The sequence below is a fragment of the Neofelis nebulosa genome, chromosome X (genome assembly GCF_028018385.1).
Source record: "Neofelis nebulosa isolate mNeoNeb1 chromosome X, mNeoNeb1.pri, whole genome shotgun sequence".
NCBI classification, from domain to species: domain Eukaryota; kingdom Metazoa; phylum Chordata; class Mammalia; order Carnivora; family Felidae; genus Neofelis; species Neofelis nebulosa.
This window is the reverse complement of record NC_080800.1, coordinates 87,172,066-87,194,808: the sequence shown is the minus strand read 5'-3', so window position 1 is coordinate 87,194,808 and position 22,743 is coordinate 87,172,066. Positions and strand designations below refer to the sequence as shown.

General features: G+C 36.3%; 1 protein-coding gene across 2 annotated transcripts in view; it reads right to left on the bottom strand.

Moving 5' to 3' along the window:
- RNF128 (ring finger protein 128) overlaps window positions 1-22,743 on the bottom strand; it is a 111,608-nt gene that overhangs the window by 5,766 nt on the left and 83,099 nt on the right. For both annotated transcript variants that reach the window (XM_058712835.1, XM_058712834.1), the window contains exons 3-6: window positions 9,617-9,688; window positions 6,252-6,334; window positions 4,741-4,837; window positions 3,637-3,805 (exon numbers count right to left, since the gene is read on the bottom strand). In XM_058712835.1, the coding sequence (XP_058568818.1) occupies window positions 3,637-3,805; window positions 4,741-4,837; window positions 6,252-6,334; window positions 9,617-9,688 (421 nt within the window). The remainder of the gene's footprint in view (window positions 1-3,636; window positions 3,806-4,740; window positions 4,838-6,251; window positions 6,335-9,616; window positions 9,689-22,743) is intronic.

Below are 22,743 nucleotides of genomic sequence, written 5' to 3'. Positions count from 1 at the left end.
TTTTGTAGATTCCACATGAGTGAAATAATATGGTATTTGCCTTTCTTGGTCTGACTTACTTCATTTAGCATAATATCCTTTTGGTCCATCCTTGTCACAAATGGCATCATCTCATCCTTTTTTATAGCTGTGTAATATTCTATTTTATTATATATACCATATCTTCTTTATCCATTTGTCTATTAGTGGACACTTAGGTTGCTTCTATATCCTGGCTATTGTAAATAATGCTGCAATAAATGTAAGGGTGCACATATCTTTTTGAATTACTGTTTTTGTTGTCTTTGGGTAAATACCCAGTAGTGGAATTATTGGATATACCTGAAAGTTGCTAAGAGAGTAGATCTTAAATATTGTCACCAACACACACACAAATTTGTAATTATGTGAGGTGGATTTGCTAACCAACCTTACTGTGGTAATCGTTTTGCAATATATAGGTGTGTCAAATCATGCTGTATACCTTAAACTTACACAATGTTATGTGTCAAATATATATCAATAAGTCTGGGGGAAAAAGAGTAAAGGGGAAATGCAATGTGGGATCCTGAGACAGAAAAAGGACATTAGTGGGTCAATGGGTGAAATTTGAGTAAGGTCTGTCATTTAGTTAATAACATTTTATCAGTTAATTTTCTGGTGTTAATAATTACATATGGTTATAGAAGGTATTAACATTTGGAGAAGTTGGGCAAAGGGTATATGGGTATTATTTGTACTATTTCTGAAACACTTAGCCTGACACTGTACCAAAATTTAAATTAAAAATTGAAAAACAAAACCTGTGCTTGGGCCCCACCCTTCATGGATTCTGATTTAACCATTCTGGTGTAATGTCCAGGCATCAGTGATATTTAAAGTTTCTCTGAGTGAGTTTTTTAAAAAATCTACTGATTTAAGTTAATTTATTTTGAGAGAGAGAGGAGAGAGTGAGAGAGAGAGAAACAGTGCACAAACGTGGGGGAAGGGCAGACAGAGAGGGAGAGAGAGAATCCCAAGCAGTCTGTACAGTACAGAGCCCGACGTGGGTCTCAAACCCACGGATTGTGAGATCATGACCTGAGGCATAATCAAGAACAGGACGCTTTGGGGCGCCCGGGTGGCGCAGTCAGTTAAGCGTCCGACTTCAGCCAGGTCACGATCTCGCGGTCCGTGAGTTCGAGCCCCGCGTCGAGCTCTGGGCTGATGGCTCGGAGCCTGGAGCCTGTTTCCGATTCTGTGTCTCCCTCTCTCTCTGCCCCTCCCCCATTCATGCTCTGTCTCTCTCTGTCCCAAAAATAAATAAAAAATGTTGAAAAAAAAATTAAAAAAAAAAAAAAAGAACAGGACGCTTAACCAACTGAGCCATCCAGGTGACCTCTGAATGATTTTAATGTGCAGTTAGGGTTAAAAACTAGGGCTTTATTTAGTGGTTCTCAAAGTGTGGTCCTTGGACCAGCAGCCTCAGTATCACCAGAAACTAAAATTCTCAGGCCCTATTCCAAACCCACTGAGTCAGAAACTGGTGGTGGTCCATGTTTTAATAAGCCCTCTAGGTGACTTGATGCATACTTTAGTTTTAAAACCAGTGCTCTAGGGGCGCCTGGGTGGCTCAGTCAGTTAAGCGTCCGACTTCGGCTCAGGTCATGATCTCACGGTCTGTGAGTTCGAGCCCGCGTCAGGCTCTGTGCCGACAGCTCAGAGCCTGGAGCCTGTTTCAGATTCTGTGTCTCCCTCTCTCTCTGCCCCTCCCCTGTTCACGCTCTGTCTCTCTCTGTCTTGAAAATAAATAAACGTTAAAAAAAATTAAAAAAAAAACAGTGCTCTAATAGAACTTAGTGCCACGATGGAACAAATGGACATGAACTAATCAACCATATGTTTGCAAACTTATTTAAACCACTATCACCACATTAATCAGTGGCTGATAGGCAAGATACCCACACTAGTAACACATAATCATAGATAAAATTAAATCTATTCTATCTGGTCATTCATTCAACATTTGAGTATCTACTGTGTGCCAGGCTGTTCTAGGTGCTGGGTATATGACAGTGACTAATAAGACACTGTCCCTATCCAAATGTTTTAAAAGTTTTAATACAATTCAGTACAATAAATGCAATGCCAGAAATTCTGTGAAAGCAGACAGTAGGGCCACACAGGTGAGCCAAAGGAGGCTTTTCAAAGGGGGGTAAGTTTTAAAGGAGGACCAGGAGTTAGACTGAGTTCCCCAATTTCTTGGGAGGAAGAAGAGTGAAAGGAATGGGCAGAGAGAAAACAGTGGCTCAAACTATGACTGTGGAATTAAGGTTGGAAATTAGGAGATGGATTACAGAAAAGGGATATTGAATCAATAAGAAAGAGGAGAGGGAAGGATCTAGGATCTCCCTAGTTTCTGGTTTGAGGCACCTGATTGGGTGTTACTACCATTTATCCAGATAAAGAATACAGGGGGAGGAATGTTGATCATCATTTCATTTGCTTGTCAAATTCTCTGCAAAAACCATTCTGCTTACCACCTTGCCTCACAAGAAGAACAGAGCACACAGAGAAGTTGACTGGACCTTTTTAACAAGCCTAACAATAAACTGAATTATCCTGTACACTCTCCCTTATCATCACTGAATTCTATTATCACACAGTTGTGGAAACAAAAAATCACCTGGGGCAAATAGACAATGATTCTCTATTATAGGTAGAATAATCCACTATTAAGGTTCTTATGACTACTCTGTACTCCAAGAAATATTTTAAGATTAGATTACAAGAAATACAAAGTGTACATTTTGCGTGATAGTACTGCTCTTGACATCTTCAGGAATGATGTCTATGGCACTGATAAGCCTACAGAGGATAAAGGTTTAAGTCATAGGAAGCTGAAACTTTCATTAATCATCTTAACATTTCTTTTTCTTCTACTTTTAATGCCAGGATTAGGTTATTTCAAAATGAGGACTGAGAACCATCAAACCAACAAAAACCATGAAAAAGGTAGCAGTTAAAGAAAGAAAAAATAATTTGTATGAGGGTCTTCTCTTTCTAAGGGGAAAAAGTAACAAAATTCCCTAAAGTTTCTCCACTGGAAGGACATTACCAAGTTACAATATTGATTCACATGAATTTTGAAAATATATATTCAATTTTAGTTTCTATGGTTTGTTCATTTCATGGTAAATAATCAACAGGTGGCAGCACATATTCTTATACACAGTTTCTAATCTGTGCAAAAGATGGGTTCCTGCAAAATCAAGCTTTTGTAAACTGAATTCTATTTTATCATCCCAGGACCCCTCTACCTTAGTTTCTGATTGCTCCACAATAAACAATGGCTTCTAAAGTTTGAAGTTTCTCATCAGCCTCTGTAAGTTAATAGCCAATACTTAAATCCATCAGAGAGAAGCTATCCAATAAAAAAATATTTTTATTCTGTGAATAATCCTGATGCATTTCATCTGTTTCAGAGACATTTGAATATGTGCATATTGAGTTAAAGTAGGGGTGTGTCCTGTTCTGCATCACTGTTACTAGAAAAAACCTGGAATGTATTTAATGAATGAAAGGAACAAACACTGAAAAGCAGGAGCACTCTGCCAGGAATATGATCCTCAATGGATCATTTGTGGGGCCCTCCTTGCCCCTCAGCATGGTGCTTACTTGCTGACTGCACATGTTCTTCCAAAGGTGGCTCATCTGCTCCCTGAACAGAAGCATATCCAGACGATGCAGTCTCACTGCGATTATCCTCTTCATGAGGAGAGGCACTATTTGATATTTCATTGGATACAGGGACTTGTAAAGACACCGATCCATCTTCAACATCCGCCTTTGGAAAGCATTTGAACTAATTAAAAGATGCTCAGAGTACATGCTTTTCCCTGACATATCATTACAAAGTTTCTTCATAAGTGACTTATTAGAGCAATGCTTCTTAACCTTTTAAGCCTATAATCCCTTTTGATGATCACAAAAATCTCTTGCTGGCCCCAGCCAGAGCAGTTGGAGTAACTGGGTTCAAAATGGGGTGAAAGAAGTTATAGGCAGATTGCCTTCACATCTGATGTTCATTTGGGTGATCCCAACACTTCATTATATAATGGCTGGTACAAGGTAGGTACTCCAAACAAAAAAACCCAGAAAACTACTCTGAGTCAAGTTCACCTCCAGCAGTTTCAAAAGGCAGTTTGCTGGCAAAACTCAAAATCTGATGTTTAGTTAATAGTAATGACTCAATGTCAGTTTCTCACTTTTGACATATGTACCACAGTAATGCAAAATGTTAACAATAGTAAAAACTGGTGAGAGGTATCTGGGAACCCTCTGCATTGTCTTTGCAACTTTTCTGTAAATCTAAAATTATTCATAAATAACAACAACAGCATCTCATGCTGTCCCCCAGGGGAACTCAGAATCGGTATCATCTATGTATCTCCTAAAGTCAAGAAACATAGATGCTCATTTAACTACAAGTTTGGTGGCTGTGCAATAATAAGAGAAAAAAATGCAACAGGTATCACAAGCCATCACTTAAAATTCTGACCAAATAATAAGAGGGAAGAAGAAGAAAAATGGAGGTGGTCCAAAATGGCACCTCACTGTCAATATGATGTAAATAGGTCCAACTTTTGGTGTAAATCACAAGTCTAGCAAGGTACATAGCTAAAAATTAGGCATGTTGTTTTCCTGAAGGCCCAGGTACATAAATAACTTAAGTTCCTTCACCTAAATAGTTAAATACTTAAATAGTTCAGCAATATTTACCTCAATTCCCAAAGCTTTGAGTATGTCACATTTGCACATGGGGCAAGTTCTGTGTTCTAACAGCCAAGGGTCAACACATGTCTTATGGAAAATATGGCTAGTGAAAGAAAAAAGACACATAATTTGGTTATCAGTTGTGAAATAGCAACAACACTTGGCCTAATATACTAACAGGTTACCCTATATTTTTATTTAGTTTTTCTAACAGATGACTTTTTTCTTTTAAACACACTATTACAGCATTAAAAACTATAAAGGAGCCACAGAAACAAAACTTGGAAATTTCATAATATAGAAGTTTTAAATATAAAAGCCTCATTACCTTAGTTTCAAAAAAACCCCACTATTTTCAATACTTACTACTTCAAAACTGGCTAAGACATTACCTGACCTAAGACTTATTCAGTATTTCAGATCACTATTGTCTTGTCATTCCTTAACTATAAAAATGGCACAGTCATTCTCAATAATAAAGTATAGTATAGTACAGAGCACAAGATAATGCTGATACTTTAGGCCATGTGTTAAGTTCTAAGAACATCACCATTTAATAGCTAAAAGAAAGAGTGTTAAGAACAGCTTCCAGGAGAGGGATAATGAAAAACTAAACAATGAAGACTTCCAAACAGGTGCCCATTGAGATGAATTTTTTTCCCTCAACAGGACTATTAAAATGATTTTAAATTAAATAATCCAGTAAAATACACACACACACACAGACACACACACACACACACACACACACACACACACACTATGGTTATGGGGCTGGCTAGGTTCTTAGTTTTATATGGAACTGGTTTCTAAATTATACCAGATTGTTGAAACTTTATATAATTAGCCTTATACCTATTTCAATGATATTAAAATATAAAGCATTCACCTATATTTAAATGAAAATAAATGCTCTTTCCATACTTTGGCTATTGTTGATAGTGCTGCTATAAACATGGGGGTGCATGTGTCCCTTTGGAACAGCACACCTGTATCCTGTGGATAAATGCCTAGTAGTGCAATTGCTGGGTCGTAGTGTAGTTCTATTTTTAGTTTTCTGAGGACCCTCCATACTGTTTTCCAGAGATAAGTCAGTCAGAGAAAGACAAAAATCATATGACTTCACTCATATGAGGACTTTAAGAGACAAAACAGATGAACATAAGGGAAGGGAAACAAAAATAATATAAAAACAGGGAAGGGGACAAAACAGAAGAGACTCATAAATAAGGAGAACAAACTGAGGGTTACTGGAGGGGTTGTGGGAAGGGGGATGGGCTAAATGGGTAAGGGGCATTAAGGAATCTACTCCTGAAATCATTGTTTCACTACATGCTAACTAATTTGGATGTAAATTTTAAAAAATAAAAAATAAAATTTAAAAAAATGAAAATGAATAAAAAATGAAAATAAACCAAATGCCTCAATTTGGAAACATTCAAAATAGTTTCCCCCATTATAATCATTTCAATAAACCAGATATTTTTACTGAGGATATAAAAGAAAATCAAACTTACTTGCAGGTTAAGATGCGCACCAAATCATTTGGTTTATATAGTTCAATACACACAGCACAACTATCTCCATCAGGGCCAATTTCCTATGAGCAAATAGTTATTGTTACTCTGATGGATAAGAAAAAATACATTAAACTACAGAGCAAGATCACAATATATATGTATTTAAATTGCATAGATTCTTTCAAAAAGTGATTTAAAATTATTTAGACTTAATTGGAATCTAAAAAAGGTCAAACTTATAGAAACAGTAGAAAAGTGGTTGCCAGGAGCTGGAGGATGGGGGAAATAGGAAGTAGATGGTAAAACGTGTATAAACTTTCAGATATAATACGAATAAGGTCTGAGGATCTAATGTAAAACATTGTGACTATCATTGATAACACTCTTATACAATTGAAATCTGAAAATAATTTAGACTTAAAAAAGGTAAGAAAATAGAGTCAACCAAAAGAGGAACAGTACAAAGAGGAACAGGTAGCAGTGATTTGAACAAATGCATGCTGTTAATTGGTGTTAGAATTCAAATGCCATTTGTACAAGTTCTAAAGCTATGCTCCCAATTTCAGAAAAATTAAGGTATAATTCACATGCAGCAAAATTCACAGTTTTTAGTATAGAGTTTTGCAAGTGTGGACAAATATGCCGTCACTTAATCTTCACCACAATCAAGATATAGGATACTTCAATTACCCCAACAAATTCCTCTATACCTCTTTGTAATTAACTCCTACTTTCACTTACCCCCACCATCTGGCAACCACATGGATTTTTCAGTTCCTATACTTTTTGCTTTTCTCGAGTGCCATATAAATGGAATCGTGTATTATACTGCCTTTTAATTTGGCTTCTTCCACTTAACACAATACATTTAAGACTCATGCATGTTATTATATCAATAGGGTCCTCCCCCACCACACACACACACACACACACACACACACACACACACACACACACCCTTTTTACGGCTAAATAGTATTCCACGATATGGATGTGCCACAGTTTAGTTATCCATTTACTATTTGAAGGACATTTGGGTTCTTTCCAGTTTTTGGTAAATATAAGTAAAGCAGCCATGAACAATTATGTGTAAGTTTTTATTTGAACATTTTTTTTTTCCTCTAGGTTAACTATCTAGCAGTGAGATTGCTGGGTTCTTCAGAAAGGGTTATTTTTTACTTCATAAAGAACTGCCAAATTGTCTTCCAGACTAGCTGTACATTGTATTCTTACCAGCAAATCCGTAAGAGTTCAGTTGTTCCACAACTGGCCAGTGCTTGGTTATTGTCAGGTGTACTAGTTTTGCCATTTTAATGAATGTGTTGTAGTACCTCATTATGATTTTAACTCACATTTGCCTAATGACTAATGATATTGAGCATCTTTTCTTTTTTTATTTTAAAAAATTTTTTTTTTCAACATTTTTTATTTATTTTTGGGACAGAGAGAGACAGAGCATGAACGGGGGAGGGGCAGAGAGAGAGGGAGACACAGAATCGGAAACAGGCTCCAGGCTCCGAGCCATCAGCCCAGAGCCTGACGCGGGGCTCGAACTCACGGACCGCGAGATCGTGACCTGGCTGAAGTCGGACGCCTAACCGACTGCGCCACCCAGGCGCCCCTTGAGCATCTTTTCATGTGCTTTTTTGCCATCCATATATTTTCTCTGGTAAATGTCTGTTTCACCATTTTTCAGTATGCTGTTTGTTTTCTTACTACTGACACTTGAGAGTTCTTTATATATTCTAGATATAGTCCCTTATCAGCCATGTAATTTGCAAATATTTTGTCCCAGTCTGTGACTTGTATGTTCATTCTCGTAACAATGTCAAAGAACAAAGGTTCTTTATTTTGACAAAGTTAGATTTCTTTCTTTTCTTTAATGGATTTGTTTTTGCTGTCTTATCTAAGTAATCTGTGCCTAGCCCAAGTCTTGAAGATATTTTTCTCCAAAGTTTTCTTCTAAGAATTTCATGGTTCTAGGTTTTATATTTAGGTCTGTGATCCATTTTGACTTAAATTTTACAGACAGTATGAAGTATGAATTGAGGTTCATGGTTTTTGCATAAAGATACCTAATCATTGCATATGGAGAGCCAACAATTGACTACCCTTGCTTCATTGAAGTGCCTTTGTACCTTTGTTGAAAATCAACTGACCATATACACGTGGGTCTGCTCCTAGACTCTCTTCTATTCCCTTGATCTAAAGGTCTAGCCTCTCTCCAATACCACACTATATTGTCTATTGTATCTTCAAAATAATTCTGAAAATTAGGGAAATGTGAGTCATCCAAATTTGTTCTTCATTATAACGACTGTTTTGGTTATTCTAGTTCTTTTGCTTTTCCATATAAATTTAGCACCAACTTGTCAATAAATACAAATGATCCCACTAGGATTCTGAATGGAAGTGCACTGAATCTATAGATTAGTTTGGGGGGATTTGACATCTTAACAACAGTGAGTCTTCTGATCCATGAATATGGCATATCTCTCCATTCTTTTGGTCCTTTGATTTCTTTCATTGGTGTTTTGCAGTTTTCAGCATGTAGATCGTGTATGTATTTTGCAAGATTTATACCTAAGTACTTAATGGTCTGAGTGCTATTATAAATGGTAATTATTATTTCAATAAGCTCTATTAGCTATTTTTATAGGTATTTTTGATATATGTTTTACACACCAATGGCAGTTTTAACTGTCCTAAATCTAAAACTGTTCAAGTAAAGTTGCACTGAGGAATTGTATTAGTTCCCTGTTTTTGCTATAAAAAAATTATCATAACTTAGTGTCTTAAAATAACACAAATTTATTTTTTTTATTGTTTTGGAAATCAGAAGCCTAAAAGTCAATGTTTTGGCAGTGCCATGTACCTTCTGGAGGCTTCATGGGGATAATCCATTTCCTCACCTTTTCTAGCTTCTAGAAGCTGGCTATATTCCTTGGCTCATGACCCCTTTCTGGCATCACTATAACCTTCTTGCTTCCTTGGTCACATATTCTACTGTACTGCAGTCCAATCTCCCTTTTTCTTCCTCTTATAACAACACTGTGATTATGTTTAGGAGCTACCTGGATAATCCAGGATAATCTCCTCATCTCAAGATCCTTAACTTAATTTTATCTGCAAAGTCCTTTCTGCCATATTAGGTAATATTTACAGGTTCCAAGGATTAAAACCTAGATATCTATGGAAGCCACTGGTCATTATTCAGCCTACTTCCAGGATCAAATAAATAAAAAAAGTCAATAAGATTTATAAATTCCAATGAAAAGCATACTTCGGAAGAACATTTTGTTTTAACAATAACTTGGTAGCATTGCTTTAAAACAAACAGGATTTAAAAGTCATAAATGTACCTTGTCTCCTTGTTTCAGTGTACGCAGTTGAAGCCTTCCAATAGCTTTTTTAGCATCTGCCTTTAGTTGTCTCTGCAATATAAAAAGCATGTTAGAAAAAATATTTTTAAAAAATATGGTGAAAAAGGGAGAGAGGATTAATAAATATTTTTCAGGTACAATTATAAATAACATTTTTAATGATAATTTAATTATCCATAATAAATGTCCCACTTATCTATCAGGCAGAATTTTCAAATTACTGAAACTTTTCACTTATGTTTCCCTACGTTCTTAAATAGTACCTTTGGATTATAATGACAAAGCTACTATTGCAATAACCCAATGACAAAGCTACTATTGCAAATGGATTTAGATGTATGAATTTTCAAAGCACTTCCTATTTTCAACCTTAGAGTATCTTAAAATGCATCTTTTCCCATTTCTTTTTTGAATTGTGTCTTGTTTGTAAAAAGTGTACAGGATTTGTATTCAAATGGACCTAGATTCAAAATATGACTTTGTCACTTACTAAATGAATAGTCCTGGACAGGTGATTGATTAAATCTTTAAACTTGTTTAATCACCTATACCATGCAGATAATACCAATCCATACAGTGTTACTTCATATTAGGGGGAAAATTGCTGTTTATAACCACTACTGCCTTTTAAGAAGGGTGGAGTCTGATAAAGTAGTAGTAAGCCTTTCTTGTTTCACTGAACATATAGTACCTGAGTCTAGATATGAGAAAGCAAGCCCCAGGCTCATTTAGGGACTAAGGACTAAAATATGCATACTTGGATCAGAAATGAAATTGGGGATTCAAGATGGTAGGATAGGAAGATCCTGAATTCACCTCCTCCCATAGACACAACAAATTAGTTGTATCACATATGGAATAATTTCCTTCGAAAAAGAGCTGAAAACTAAATAAACAGAGCCCCCACAACAAAGGATAAAAGAGTAGCATCAAAATGGGTGAGACAGACAGAGACATAGTCTCATCAAAAACAGACAAAACAAAACACAACAAAACAAAACCCACTCCAGATACAGTGATCCACAATTGAGAGGAATCTCAAAAATATGGAACTTTTCCCTAAGAAGCAAGGGGTCTATGCTTCACATCAGGCACCCCAGCCCCTAGATCTTGCATAGGCAAGACAAGCCCCCAAAGTGCCTGGCTTTGAAAACCAACAGGGATTAGTTTCAGGAAAACCATTAAAATAGAGAACAGAGAACCCACTCTCAAAGGGCTCAATGCACAGACTCACTTACCACTCGACCCATTGTAAAAATACCAGCTTTAAGTGTGTGCCAGAGAGCCAGAAACTTGTTGGGACTCTATCTGAGGATGGAGACACTGGCAAGTGCCATTTTTGATAACTCACTCTAACTTGCTAATGCTGGTACTGGCAGTGACATTTTAGAACTCTTACTCTAGCCTGTTGGTCCTAGATGGTACACCCCACTGAGGGCCCTGCCCACCCCCATGCCAGAGCTGTGGCCCCACCAAAGCAAGCAGTAATGCCCAGCTCACACAGGCATCATCCCTCAAGCCTGGTGGAGGCGGCCAGGGGGATAGCACTGCTGAGCTCTATGGGACATCTCCTACACAAGATCACTCCATCAAGTCTGGGAAAGGTAGCTGATTTGCATAATACAGAGAAATGAATACAGAACATCAGGCAAAATGAGAGGAATATGTTCCAAATGAAAGAACAAGGTCCAGGAACCCCAGAGGGTTCCAAATAAGACAAACACAAAGAGATACACACCAAAAACAAAAACAAAAACAAAACCACTATAATTAACATGGTAAAAATTAAAGAGAGAATCTTAAAAGAGGTAAGAGAATAACCAACTTGCTACATACAGGGGAAGCCCCATAAGTCTATGAGCAGATTTTTCACCAGAAACTTTGCAGGCTGGAAGGGAGTGGTATGACATATTTAAGTGCTGGAAGCAAAAAAAAATTCCAAGCAAGAATTCTCTACCCAGCAAGGTTATCATTCAGAATTGAAGGGGAGATTAAGAGTTTCTTAGATAAGTAAAAACAGAACAAGTTTGTCAACCATTAAATCAGCCTTACAAGAAATGTTAAAGGGATTTCTTTTTTATTTTAAATTTTTTTTTCAACTTTTTTTTTTTAATTTATTTTTGGGACAGAGAGAGACAGAGCATGAACGGGGGAGGGGCAGAGAGAGAGGGAGACACAGAATCGGAAACAGGCTCCAGGCTCCGAGCCATCAGCCCAGAGCCTGACGTGGGGCTCGAACTCACGGACCGCGAGATCGTGACCTGGCTGAAGTCGGACGCTTAACCGACTGCGCCACCCAGGCGCCCCTAAAGGGATTTCTTTAAGCTGAAAAGAAATGGCACTAATCAATAGAAAATTTACGAAAGTAATAATCTCTCTGGAAAAGGTAAGTACATGGTAAAGAGAGTGGATTAATCACTTATAAAACAAGTATAAGATTAATAGACAATAGTAAATTTAAGACTATAGTAATTATTTAAGGGTTGAATAAAACAAAAAGATGTAGAATGTGACAAAGACATAAAATGGGGGGGACTAAAAATGTGAAGTTTTGAAATGTGTTCAAATTTAAGTTCCTATCAACTTAAAACCTACCATTATATATATATTATGTTACATACAAACATCATGGTAACCACAAGGCAAAAACTTTAGTAAATACACTAAATAAGAAAGAAACCTAGGGGCACCTGGGTGGCTCAGTTGGTTGAGTGTCCAACTCCTGATTTAGGCTCAGGTCATGATCTCATGGTTTGTGAGATCAAGCTCTGTGTCCAGCTCTGTGCTGACAGCACGAAGCTTGCTTGGGATCTCTCTGCCCCTCCCACACTTGTGTGCTCTCTTCCCTTCTCTAAACAAACAAACAAACAAATATTTTTTTAAAAAAGAAAGAAAGAAATTTAAATATAACACTAAAGAAGCCCTTAAACCACAAGGGAAGAGAAAAAGAAGAAAGAGAAGAAACTACAAAAAAGCCAGAAAACAAGTAACAAAATGTCAATAAGTCAATATCTATCAATAATTACTTTAAATGTAAAATGGACTAGAGTCTAAAATCAAAAGGTACAGAGTGGGTGAGTGGATAAAAAAAAAGACCCAACTTTACACTACCTACAAGAGACTCACGTCAAAAGTAAAGAGACTGAAGGTGAAGGGACAGAGAAAGATATTCCATGCAAATGGAAATGAAAAGAAAGATGGTGTAGCTATACTCATACCAGACAAAACAGACTTTAAAACAAAGACTGTAAAAAAGACAAAGAAGGACATTACCTAATGTAAAGGGGCCAATCCAGCTAGAAGATATAACATTTACAAATATATACATATATGCACCCATCACAGAAGCACTAGCATATATAAAGCAAGTATTAACAGACCTAAAAGGAGAAATTGACAGCAATACAATACAGCAATACAATACAATACAGAGGACTTTAACACTCCATATACATCACTGTATAGATCATCCAGAGAGAAAATCAATATAGAAACATCAGCCTTAAACAACACTTCAGACTAGATGGGCTTGATAGATATATACAGAACATTCCATCCAAAAGCAGCATAATATACATTCTTGTCAAGTGCACATGAAACATCCTCCAAGATAAATTACATGTTGTATCACAAAACAAGTCTAAAATTCAAGAAGATTGAAGTCATATCAAGCATCTTTTCCAACCATAATGGTTATAAAACTAGAAATCAATTAAAGAAAAGTGGAGGGGCGCCTGGGTGGCTCAGCTGGTTAAGCGTCTGACTTTGGCTTGGGTCATGATCTCACAGTTCGTGAGTTCAAGCCCTACATCGGGCTCTGTGCTGACAGCTCAGAGCCTGGAGCCTGCTTGGGATTCTGTGTCTCGCTCTCTCTCTGCCCCTCCCCTGCTCACACTCTGTCTGTCTGTCTCTTTCTCACAAATAAACATTAAAAAAAATGGAAAAAACACAAAAATGTAGAAATGAAACATACTACTGAACAACCAATGAGTCACTAAAAAAAAAAAAAATCAAAGAAAAAACATACCTAGAGACAAATGGAAACAGAAATACAACATACCAAAACCTATGTGATGCAACAAAAGCAGTTCTAAGAGGGAAATTCACGGTAATATAGGCCTACTACAAGAAACAAGAAAAATCTTAAATAAACAATATAACTTTAAACCTTAAAGAAACTAGGGAAAAAAAGGAACAAAGACTAAAATCAGTAGAAGGAAGGAAATAATAAAGATCACAGTGGAAATAAATGAAACAGAGACTAAAAAGATAGTAGAAAAGATCAATAAAACTAATAAAACTTTTCAGAGACGTTTCTCTGAAAAGATAAACAAAACTGATAAATGTTTAGCTACACAACCAAGAAAAAAAAGAGAGAGGGCTCAAGTAAATAAAATCAGAAATGAAAGAGAATTTACAACTGATACCACAGAAATACAAAGGATCATAAGAAACTACTACAATTATATGCCAGCAAGTTGGGAAAACCTAGAAGAAATGGATAAATTCCAAGTAACACACAACCTTCCAAGTCTGATTATGAAGAAAATAGAAAACCTGAACAGACCAATTCTCTAGTAAGGAGATTAAATCAGTAATCAAAAACCTCCCAACAAACAAAAGGACAGGACCAGATGATTTTACTGATGAATTCGACCAAACATTCAAAGAATATTTAATACTTATGCTTCTCAAACTCTTTCAAAAATTGAAGAGAAAGGAACACTTCCAAACTCATTTTACGAGACCAGCATTACCCTGATACCAAAACCAGACAAGGATACCACATAGAAAATTACAGGCCAATATCTTTGATGAACACAGATGCAAATATCCTCAACTAAACATTAGCAAAGTGCATTTAACAATACATTAAAAAGATCATTTAGCACGATCAAATATGACTTACTTCAGGGATACAAGAATGGATCAACATCTGTAAGTCAATCAACATGATACACCACATTCATAGAATGAAGGATAAGAATCATGACCATCTCAGTAAATACAGAAAAAGCATTGACAAAATTCAACATCCATTTCTGATAAAAACTCTCAACTAAGTGGGTATAGAAGGAATGTATCTCAACATAATAAAGGCTATCTATGAGAAACTCACAGCTAACATCATGCTCAATGGTGAAAAAACTGAAAGCTTTTTCTCTAAGATCAGGAACAAGACAAGGATGCCCACTCTCGCCACTTTTATTCAATGTAGTATTGGATGCCCTAGCCACAGCAAAAAGGTAAGAAAAAGGAATAAAATGCATCCAAATAGGAAAGGAAGTAGGAAAACTGCAGATGACATGATACTGTATATATACAACCCTGAAGTTTCTCCCAAAAAACTATGAGAAAAAATGAATTCAGTAAAGTTGTAGAATACAGAATCAATATACAGAAATCTGTTACATTTCTACACACTAATAATGAACTATCATAAAGAGAAATTAAGAAAGCAATCCTATTTACAATTGCATCAATAACAATAAAATACCTAGGAATAAATTTAATCAAGGAGGTAAAAAAAAAACCTGTACACTGAAAACTACAAGATGAAAGAAGCTGAATAAAACAAAAATAAAGGAAAGATATCTCATGCTCTTGGATTGGAAGAATTAATATTGCTAAAATGATCACACTACTCAAAGCAACCTATAGATTCAATGAAATCCCTATCAAAATTCCAATCCATTTTTCACAGAACTGGAACAAATAATTCTAAAATCTGTATGCAACCACAAAAGATCCCAAATAGCCAGGGCAATCTTGAGAAAGAAGAACAAACCTAGAGGTATCACGCCCTCTGAGTTCAAACTATACTACAAAGCTATATAGTAATCAAAACAGTATGGTATTGGCATAAAAACAGACACAGATCAATAGAACAAAATTGAGAGCTCAGAAATAAATCCATACATATGCAGACAATTTATGACAAGGGAGCCAAAAATATATAATGGAGAAAGGACCTTCTCTTCAATAAATGGTGCTGGAAAAATTTGACAGCCATATGGAAAAGAATAGAAACTAAACCACTATCTTACACCATACACAGAAATTAAAATAAAGACTTGAATGTAAAACCTGAAGCCATAAAATTCCTAGAAGAAAGCATAGGCAGTAAGCTCCTTGACATCAGTCTTAGTGACATGTTTGTAGATCTGACTCCAAAGTTAAAGAAAACAAAAGCAAAAATAAACAAATGGGACACATCAAACTAAAAAGTTCTGCACAGCAAAGGAAAGCATCATCAAAGCAAAAAGGCAACTCAATGGGAGAAGATATTTGCAAATCACATATTTAATAAGGGGTTAATAGCCAAAATAGAGAAAAAAGCTCTACAACTGAACAATAAAAAACTGAACAACCTAATTTAAAAAGGGAACAGAGGTTCTGAATAGACATTTTTTCCAAAGAAGACATACAGATGGCTAACAGGCACATGAAAAGATGTTCAATATCACTAATTATTAGAAAAATGCAAACCAAAACCACAATGAAATATCACCTCACACCTGTTACAATGGCTATTATCAAAAAGACAAGAAATAAATGTTAGAGAGGATGTGGGAATATAAGCTGATGTAGCCACAGTATAGAAGTTCCTCAAAAAGTTAAGAATAGATCTACCGTAAGATCTAGCTGCTCCAATTCTGGGCATTTATCCAAAGAACACAAAATCAAATCACTAATTCAAAGAGATACATACATCCCTATCTTCAATGCCACATTATTTACAATAGCCAAGATATGGAAACAACCTAAATGTCCATCAGTAGATGAATGAATAGAGTATGTGGTTGGTACGTACACACACACACACACACAGACACACACACACACACAGGAAGACTATTCAGCCATAAAGAATGAAATTTTGCCACTTACAATAACATGGATGGACCCTGAGAATATTATGCTAGGGGCACCTGGGTGGCTCAGTCAGTTGACCGTCTGACTTTGGCTCAGGTCATGATCTCACAGTTCAAGAGTTTGAGCCCAGCTTCAGGCTCTGTGCTGACAGCTCAGAGCCTAGAACCTGCTTTAGATTCTGTGTCTCCCTCTCTCTCTGTCCCTCCCCTGCTTGTGCTCTGTCTCTCTGTCTCTCTCAAAAATAAACATCTAAAATTAATTTTAGAGAGAGAATATTATGCTAAGTGAAATAAGTCAGGCAGAGAAAGACAAATACCCTATGATTTCACTCATATGTGGAATCTAAGAAAAAAACCAAAATAATATAAAAACAAACTCAGATACAGAGAAGAGATTGATGGTTACCAGAGGGAAAGGGGTTGGGCAAGATGGGCAAAGGGGGTCAACTGAATGGTGATGGATGATAACTAGGCTTTGGTGGTGATCATTTTGTAGTACATACAGATGTCCAATTATGTTGTACACCTAAAAGTTAAAGTTATATACCAATTTGACCTCAATAAAAATACAAGAAGTGAAGTTAGGGTATAGGGGGAAATCTAAAAGGTAAGGGAAAGGTAAGAAAGAATCAATGAAAGGCTGTCCCTCTTTGTGGGGTGAACAGCTAAAAGGAAAAAAATCCCAGGTAGTAGGAGATATTTGGTGTTAATTTAAAATTACTTGTGATCCTGCAAATAAATCCTTTCTTCCCCTTCAGTAAAATCTACTACATACATGAATGCCTCAAGTGAATATAATACATGAGTAAATTGAAGAAAAGGCTAGGTTTCACACTTGGGTGAATGCTGTTTGGAACAGAGACACAGCATGTGCAGCATGGCAAGATGATAAGCAATCTTCCTATTTTCTACTGTAAAATGAACTTAGTCAAAATTCAGCAAACAGTAGGTACTCAGAGCCAGAGGTCATTGTGAATATGTACCTCTACCCCCAGCAGGGAAACCCCCAGCTAACATGAAGAATATGTGGAAATCAGAGATAATGTAAGTTAAGAATTCAGTATAATGTCTGGCATACAGCAGACACTAAATAAAATGTTGATTAAATGAAAATATAAACTACTATTCGTCAATAAGTCTAACAGGTTCTTGTAACATATTTATACATATCTGTAGCAAATATATTTTGGAAAGGAATAATCCATGAGTAAAGATATATATGAGGACATTCCTTAATGCCTAAACCTGCCTCTATATAAAGTATTTTGTGAAAGGTATTTGGCTTAATGCCAAGGAGATTCCTAGACAAACTATTTCTTTGCTGTCTCAGGAACAGCTGAAACTTCTGAGCTTGTTACCTGAGTAGCAGATCTAGCTTAACAGAAACAGTTAACAGGAAGGCCTAGCTAGTCCTTTGAAGGAAAGATGGTAATCAAGACCATTTCACTCCCACTTTGGGACTTAATTGTGAGTTAACTCAAAAGGGCAATTCAGTGATGGTACTTTATTTTATGCACACATATTTTCTGTCCTGTTACCTGCATCATAAGTAAATAATAGGGGGACAGTGAAAGTAAATGAGGTACACTTAGGATCTTTAGAGTTGGAAGAACTCTTAGAAATCACCTACCCTGATATCTAATCTGATGGATAAGAAAACTGATGTCTACTGCCTTGCTCAAAATCTCAGAGTTGGTTAGTGTAGGTCCCATTGAAGCCTAGAGTTAAGTGTTCCCTTCCCTAATATCAAGGTAGTTGTCTTTTTTTTTTTTTTTTTACCGTAGCTTGCACTAGGAAGCTAGTACTACTATTTCCTTATATTTATGTAGTTATTTTATAATTTAAAATTATTTTTGATGTCTGTTACCTCATTTAATCCCAACAACTCCTTGAAGGAGATTAACATCCCCATTGTAGAGATGAATAAATGGAGGCTTGAAAAAGTGAAATAACTCATCCAAAAGGGCATACAACCTCTAAATGATAGAGCTGTTACTGGGACTTTGCTCTTCATACTTCAAGATTCCATTACAATACGTCTACAACTCAGCTACTTTCTGAAGCTTTTCCAACTCCTGGATTCTAAGATCTATGAAACTGTGGCCAGTCCTTATAGTGAACAATCAGTATGCCCAAGGGTCCTGGTGCTGGCCTAGACTTCCAAACATCAGTACTTTCTTTTCACATAGATCATAAGCTATTTAGAAACCTAGATGTGAACACTGCAAATGGTTTAAAAAAAGAGCTGACAAGAAAAATAGGCAAAGAAAAAAATGTAGTTGATGATAAGTCTTTGATAATCATTTTGCATTTTGTCTTTAGAGCACTTCTGATTTAAACAAGCTCTGTAACACAATCAAGGAATTGCACTCACTAGGAGGTGATACATCTCTAGAGTATTTACTTGAGTCTATGTAGTCTGTTTTCTCATTCCAAAATATTCAACACAATATAAATGCTTGAGTCTCCAGTGTGAGTGCTTATTAATTTATTAGGAATGAATGTTAAATATATAACTTTCTTTAACCATATCAAAGACTAATGTAAATTTGAGGGATGACCTCAAAGGCAAGCTCTAAATGTAATGTCCAAGTCTATGCTTCTGAGAATAGAACTCAGATTATAGAGAAATGCTTAAAAAAAGTTGAGGGACTATAAAAATATAGGGCAAAATCCAACATGCCAGAGGATCCTAGGCAAGGGACTTGATTTTGAAGGATCTGTAAAAGACTTGCATAATAGTATAAACCCATGTTTATTAAAGCAGCTTTGGAATAAAAACAAGTCCTTTAAAAGGAAATGTGGGTAATTCCAATAGCTCCTACTGAGCTTTTATAAGGAAAAGCAAAGCCATTTTCTTTAAACATGGATGTGAGAATCATCATTTTGGTAAGAAGCACAAACTATGTTTTAAAGCCTGAATGAGGGTCACTCACAAAACTGCCAGTCCTCAAAATAGTTCAGTCACACTGACAGCAAGAGTTTCCAAGATACATTCATTCCTCTAAAAACTGAAATCTGAGAACAACATTAAGATCAAGCAGTTTATGTTAAATACATATGTTTGGATATATTACTTAAGTCAAACTTCTTGGGTGTCCAAATATGTTTCCACATTTAAAGACAATGTGCCCAATACTAACTGTAATTTGTATTCTATTCCTTAAAAAGAACTTTAAGCATGTATCTAGTTTTTTACACAAATTTCTCTGGACACTTTTTTTTTTTCAATGTTTTTTATTTATTTTTGGGACAGAGAGAGACAGAGCATGAACGGGGGAGGGGCAGAGAGAGAGGGAGACACAGAATCGGAAACAGGCTCCAGGCTCTGAGCCATCAGCCCAGAGCCTGACGCGGGGCTTGAACTCACGGACCGCGAGATCGTGACCTGGCTGAAGTCGGACGCTTAACCGACTGCGCCACCCAGGCGCCCCACTCTGGACACTTTTTAAATGTCTTGCCACCATTTCAGAATTCCCTCCTACCTTATAAATTCCAATAGCTCATTGTTTCTACCTCTTATCATATTCTGTAATTGTACTATTCATGTGTCTTTCCTACTAGGTTGTAACTGGAGGAGTGGGACTTAAACATTTTAAAATTTTTCCATAAAACCTAGTAATTGCTCAAAGAATAGCTTCTGAATTTAGAAAATCAAAACAGATTGTCGCAATTTTCTCATCCAAGTCACACTTGTACTCATTAAAAGCCTCTACTCTGCTAAATTTGGGAAAAGAAAGGTTTCAGGAACAGGTATTGGCCTCTACCGTGTGTCAGGTGCAACCCTAAGCTTTTTACATGTGTCATCTTGTTTAATCATTAACAGCCTTATGGAATAGGTATTTTAATATCCAAGTTTTATAGACAAGAAAAGGTTCAGAAGCTTGACTAAAGTCCAGGCAGCTGGTTAGTTGCAGAGCTGTGATTCAATTCAAGTCCAGGTTCTATCTGGCTTTAAAGCCCATGATCTCTCCACTATAGTACACTGCCTCCATTGTGTAATAGCAAAGAAGCCTTTAAAAAGGCTTCACATTCTTTGTGAAGAAGATAAATGAAAGAAAAAACCCCTCAAAGTCAGCTATTATCCAATCTTCAAATCCTACCTAAATTCACTACTTACTGTGATTTGGGGAACTCTTTTAAGCAAATATTTTATACCAACAGACTCTCCCTGCCTCCTCTCCAATCCTAAGAGATACCTGGTCTAAGAATATTTGGCAAGAGACTTGAAGACTAATCCAAAAAAGCTTGGTTGTTGGCCAGTTTTCTTAACAGAAACTTAATGTCATTACTCTATTCAAAAACTGTGATCGTTCTAGTCACTGAAGAATCTCACCTATATAGTTTTCTTAGTTCTGAATGAGACTGTATTTGGGCTGGAAATGAAAAGCCAAGCCAATTATCATCAGATATTCCAACATTCAATTTTTAAAGTATAAACTCAAAGATATCCTACCTAGTTTATTTGTGTATTTACATCCAATTAAGTAAAATAAATGTTGCAGGCTGGTGATTTGTCAGCCTGGCTTTTGGTCCCAAGGCATTCAAGCTTTTAGCATAACTGAAACCCACATGAATAACACTAGGCATGGAGTCAAACCTAATTACTTGATGGGGGGCAGGATGTGCAAAAGCAAGAAAGGAGAGTGGATGTAAGCAAACTAGATTTTCCTGCTTTAAGTCATTACTTCTTTTAAATAAAATTTTTCATAAAAAGTTTGACTCAGAATTTATAGGACAGAATACTTAAAATCAAGAATTATGGTAACAGGATTCTTTTCCTCAGATCTATTCCTTTGAACAAAATCAATGTCTGAGTCATGTGGCTATTCAGATATATGAGAACTGAAAGACTCTATTTTTTCAATGAAAATCTATGCATATTGTTTTAATGAAGTATTCCTAAAGGAAAGAAGAGGTACAGGTTATAAAGCAGTTTCTTATAAGTCTATGGAACCATAGAGATGGGGATAAATAGGAGTACAGACTACTTGCCTGGAGGTGATCACTGTGAACAGTGTGAGGAAATGCACTGTAAGGAAAAGTGGTGAGGAAATGGGGAATTTGACCCAGTAGATAGGTTATGACTCAGATTATTGAATTAAAAAAAAGGCAATCAAAACCTTTAGAATTAGTGATATAAAAATAAAATTAGAGAAAGTGAATATAAAATAATCCTGAGACCCATTATAAGAGCTTCCTTTTGTTCAATGAGAGCCAGAGAAAGTCTATAAAACTAAGTCCTACTAAGAGAATAATTTGTTTAATCTGCTCTTCTAACATAAAGCCAAACAATGGTTTTGTAAAAGGCTCTAATAAGTCTTCAGGTAGGAACAGATACATACAAACACACCCACTGCAAATGTGTGTATTGACAGTGGTACAGTATGCGACACCTGATAAGTCTTCCAGTTTACTTCATGCACTAGTAGAGAAAACCTAATGTAACCAGAAATACTTCAGATATTTTCAGTCATGCTTTAAGTTGAAGGACAAATTTCAAGATATTAATGTAGCTTAGTTCTTCCTCATGTGAGACCACAAAGGAGTGCTATCTCTTTGGCAGCAAACTACAAAGACATGTGTGACATATCTTTGCCCAGGGAACCAACTGGAGTCTCAGGGTTTGAGACTCAGATTGAGGCTGGTCACTAGGTAATCCTGCTAGCAACTGGCCATGCTGCCTGACACTCAGGACCCCAACAATGAAAATAGGTGCATATCATCCATCTTTACTGCCACGCCTGGCAACCATGACAAGCTGGCACAACATGGTCCGTTGCTCCAGGTGTGTATAACAAAATCATCAATAACGAACATAAAGAACACTTTGAGGGCCACATTCCCAGGGATGGCCAAAGGCCAATCATGGTTCCCTTGGAGACTGGCAAGGAGTAAGCAACCAGATGTAGTATTCTATTTCTTACTTCATAATCCATCCCCTATCTCTTGATCAAGGTCTTTTTAACAACAAAATAGTCATAGTTATTTGGACTTCTGCAATTAGTACAGCATTTATACATAAGGTGCAGTAAGGATAAGAGAAGCATACCTAATACTTGCAGAAGCCAGTGAAGGGTGTAAATAGGATTCTTTTAATGTATAAGACAATTTCAAACATCTTTATGTTGATGTGCCAGTTTAATTATCTGTTTACTTCCTTATTCTATGACTACTTGAACTTTGTGATAAACTTACAGTGTCATTTAATGTAATAATGGAATTAAATCT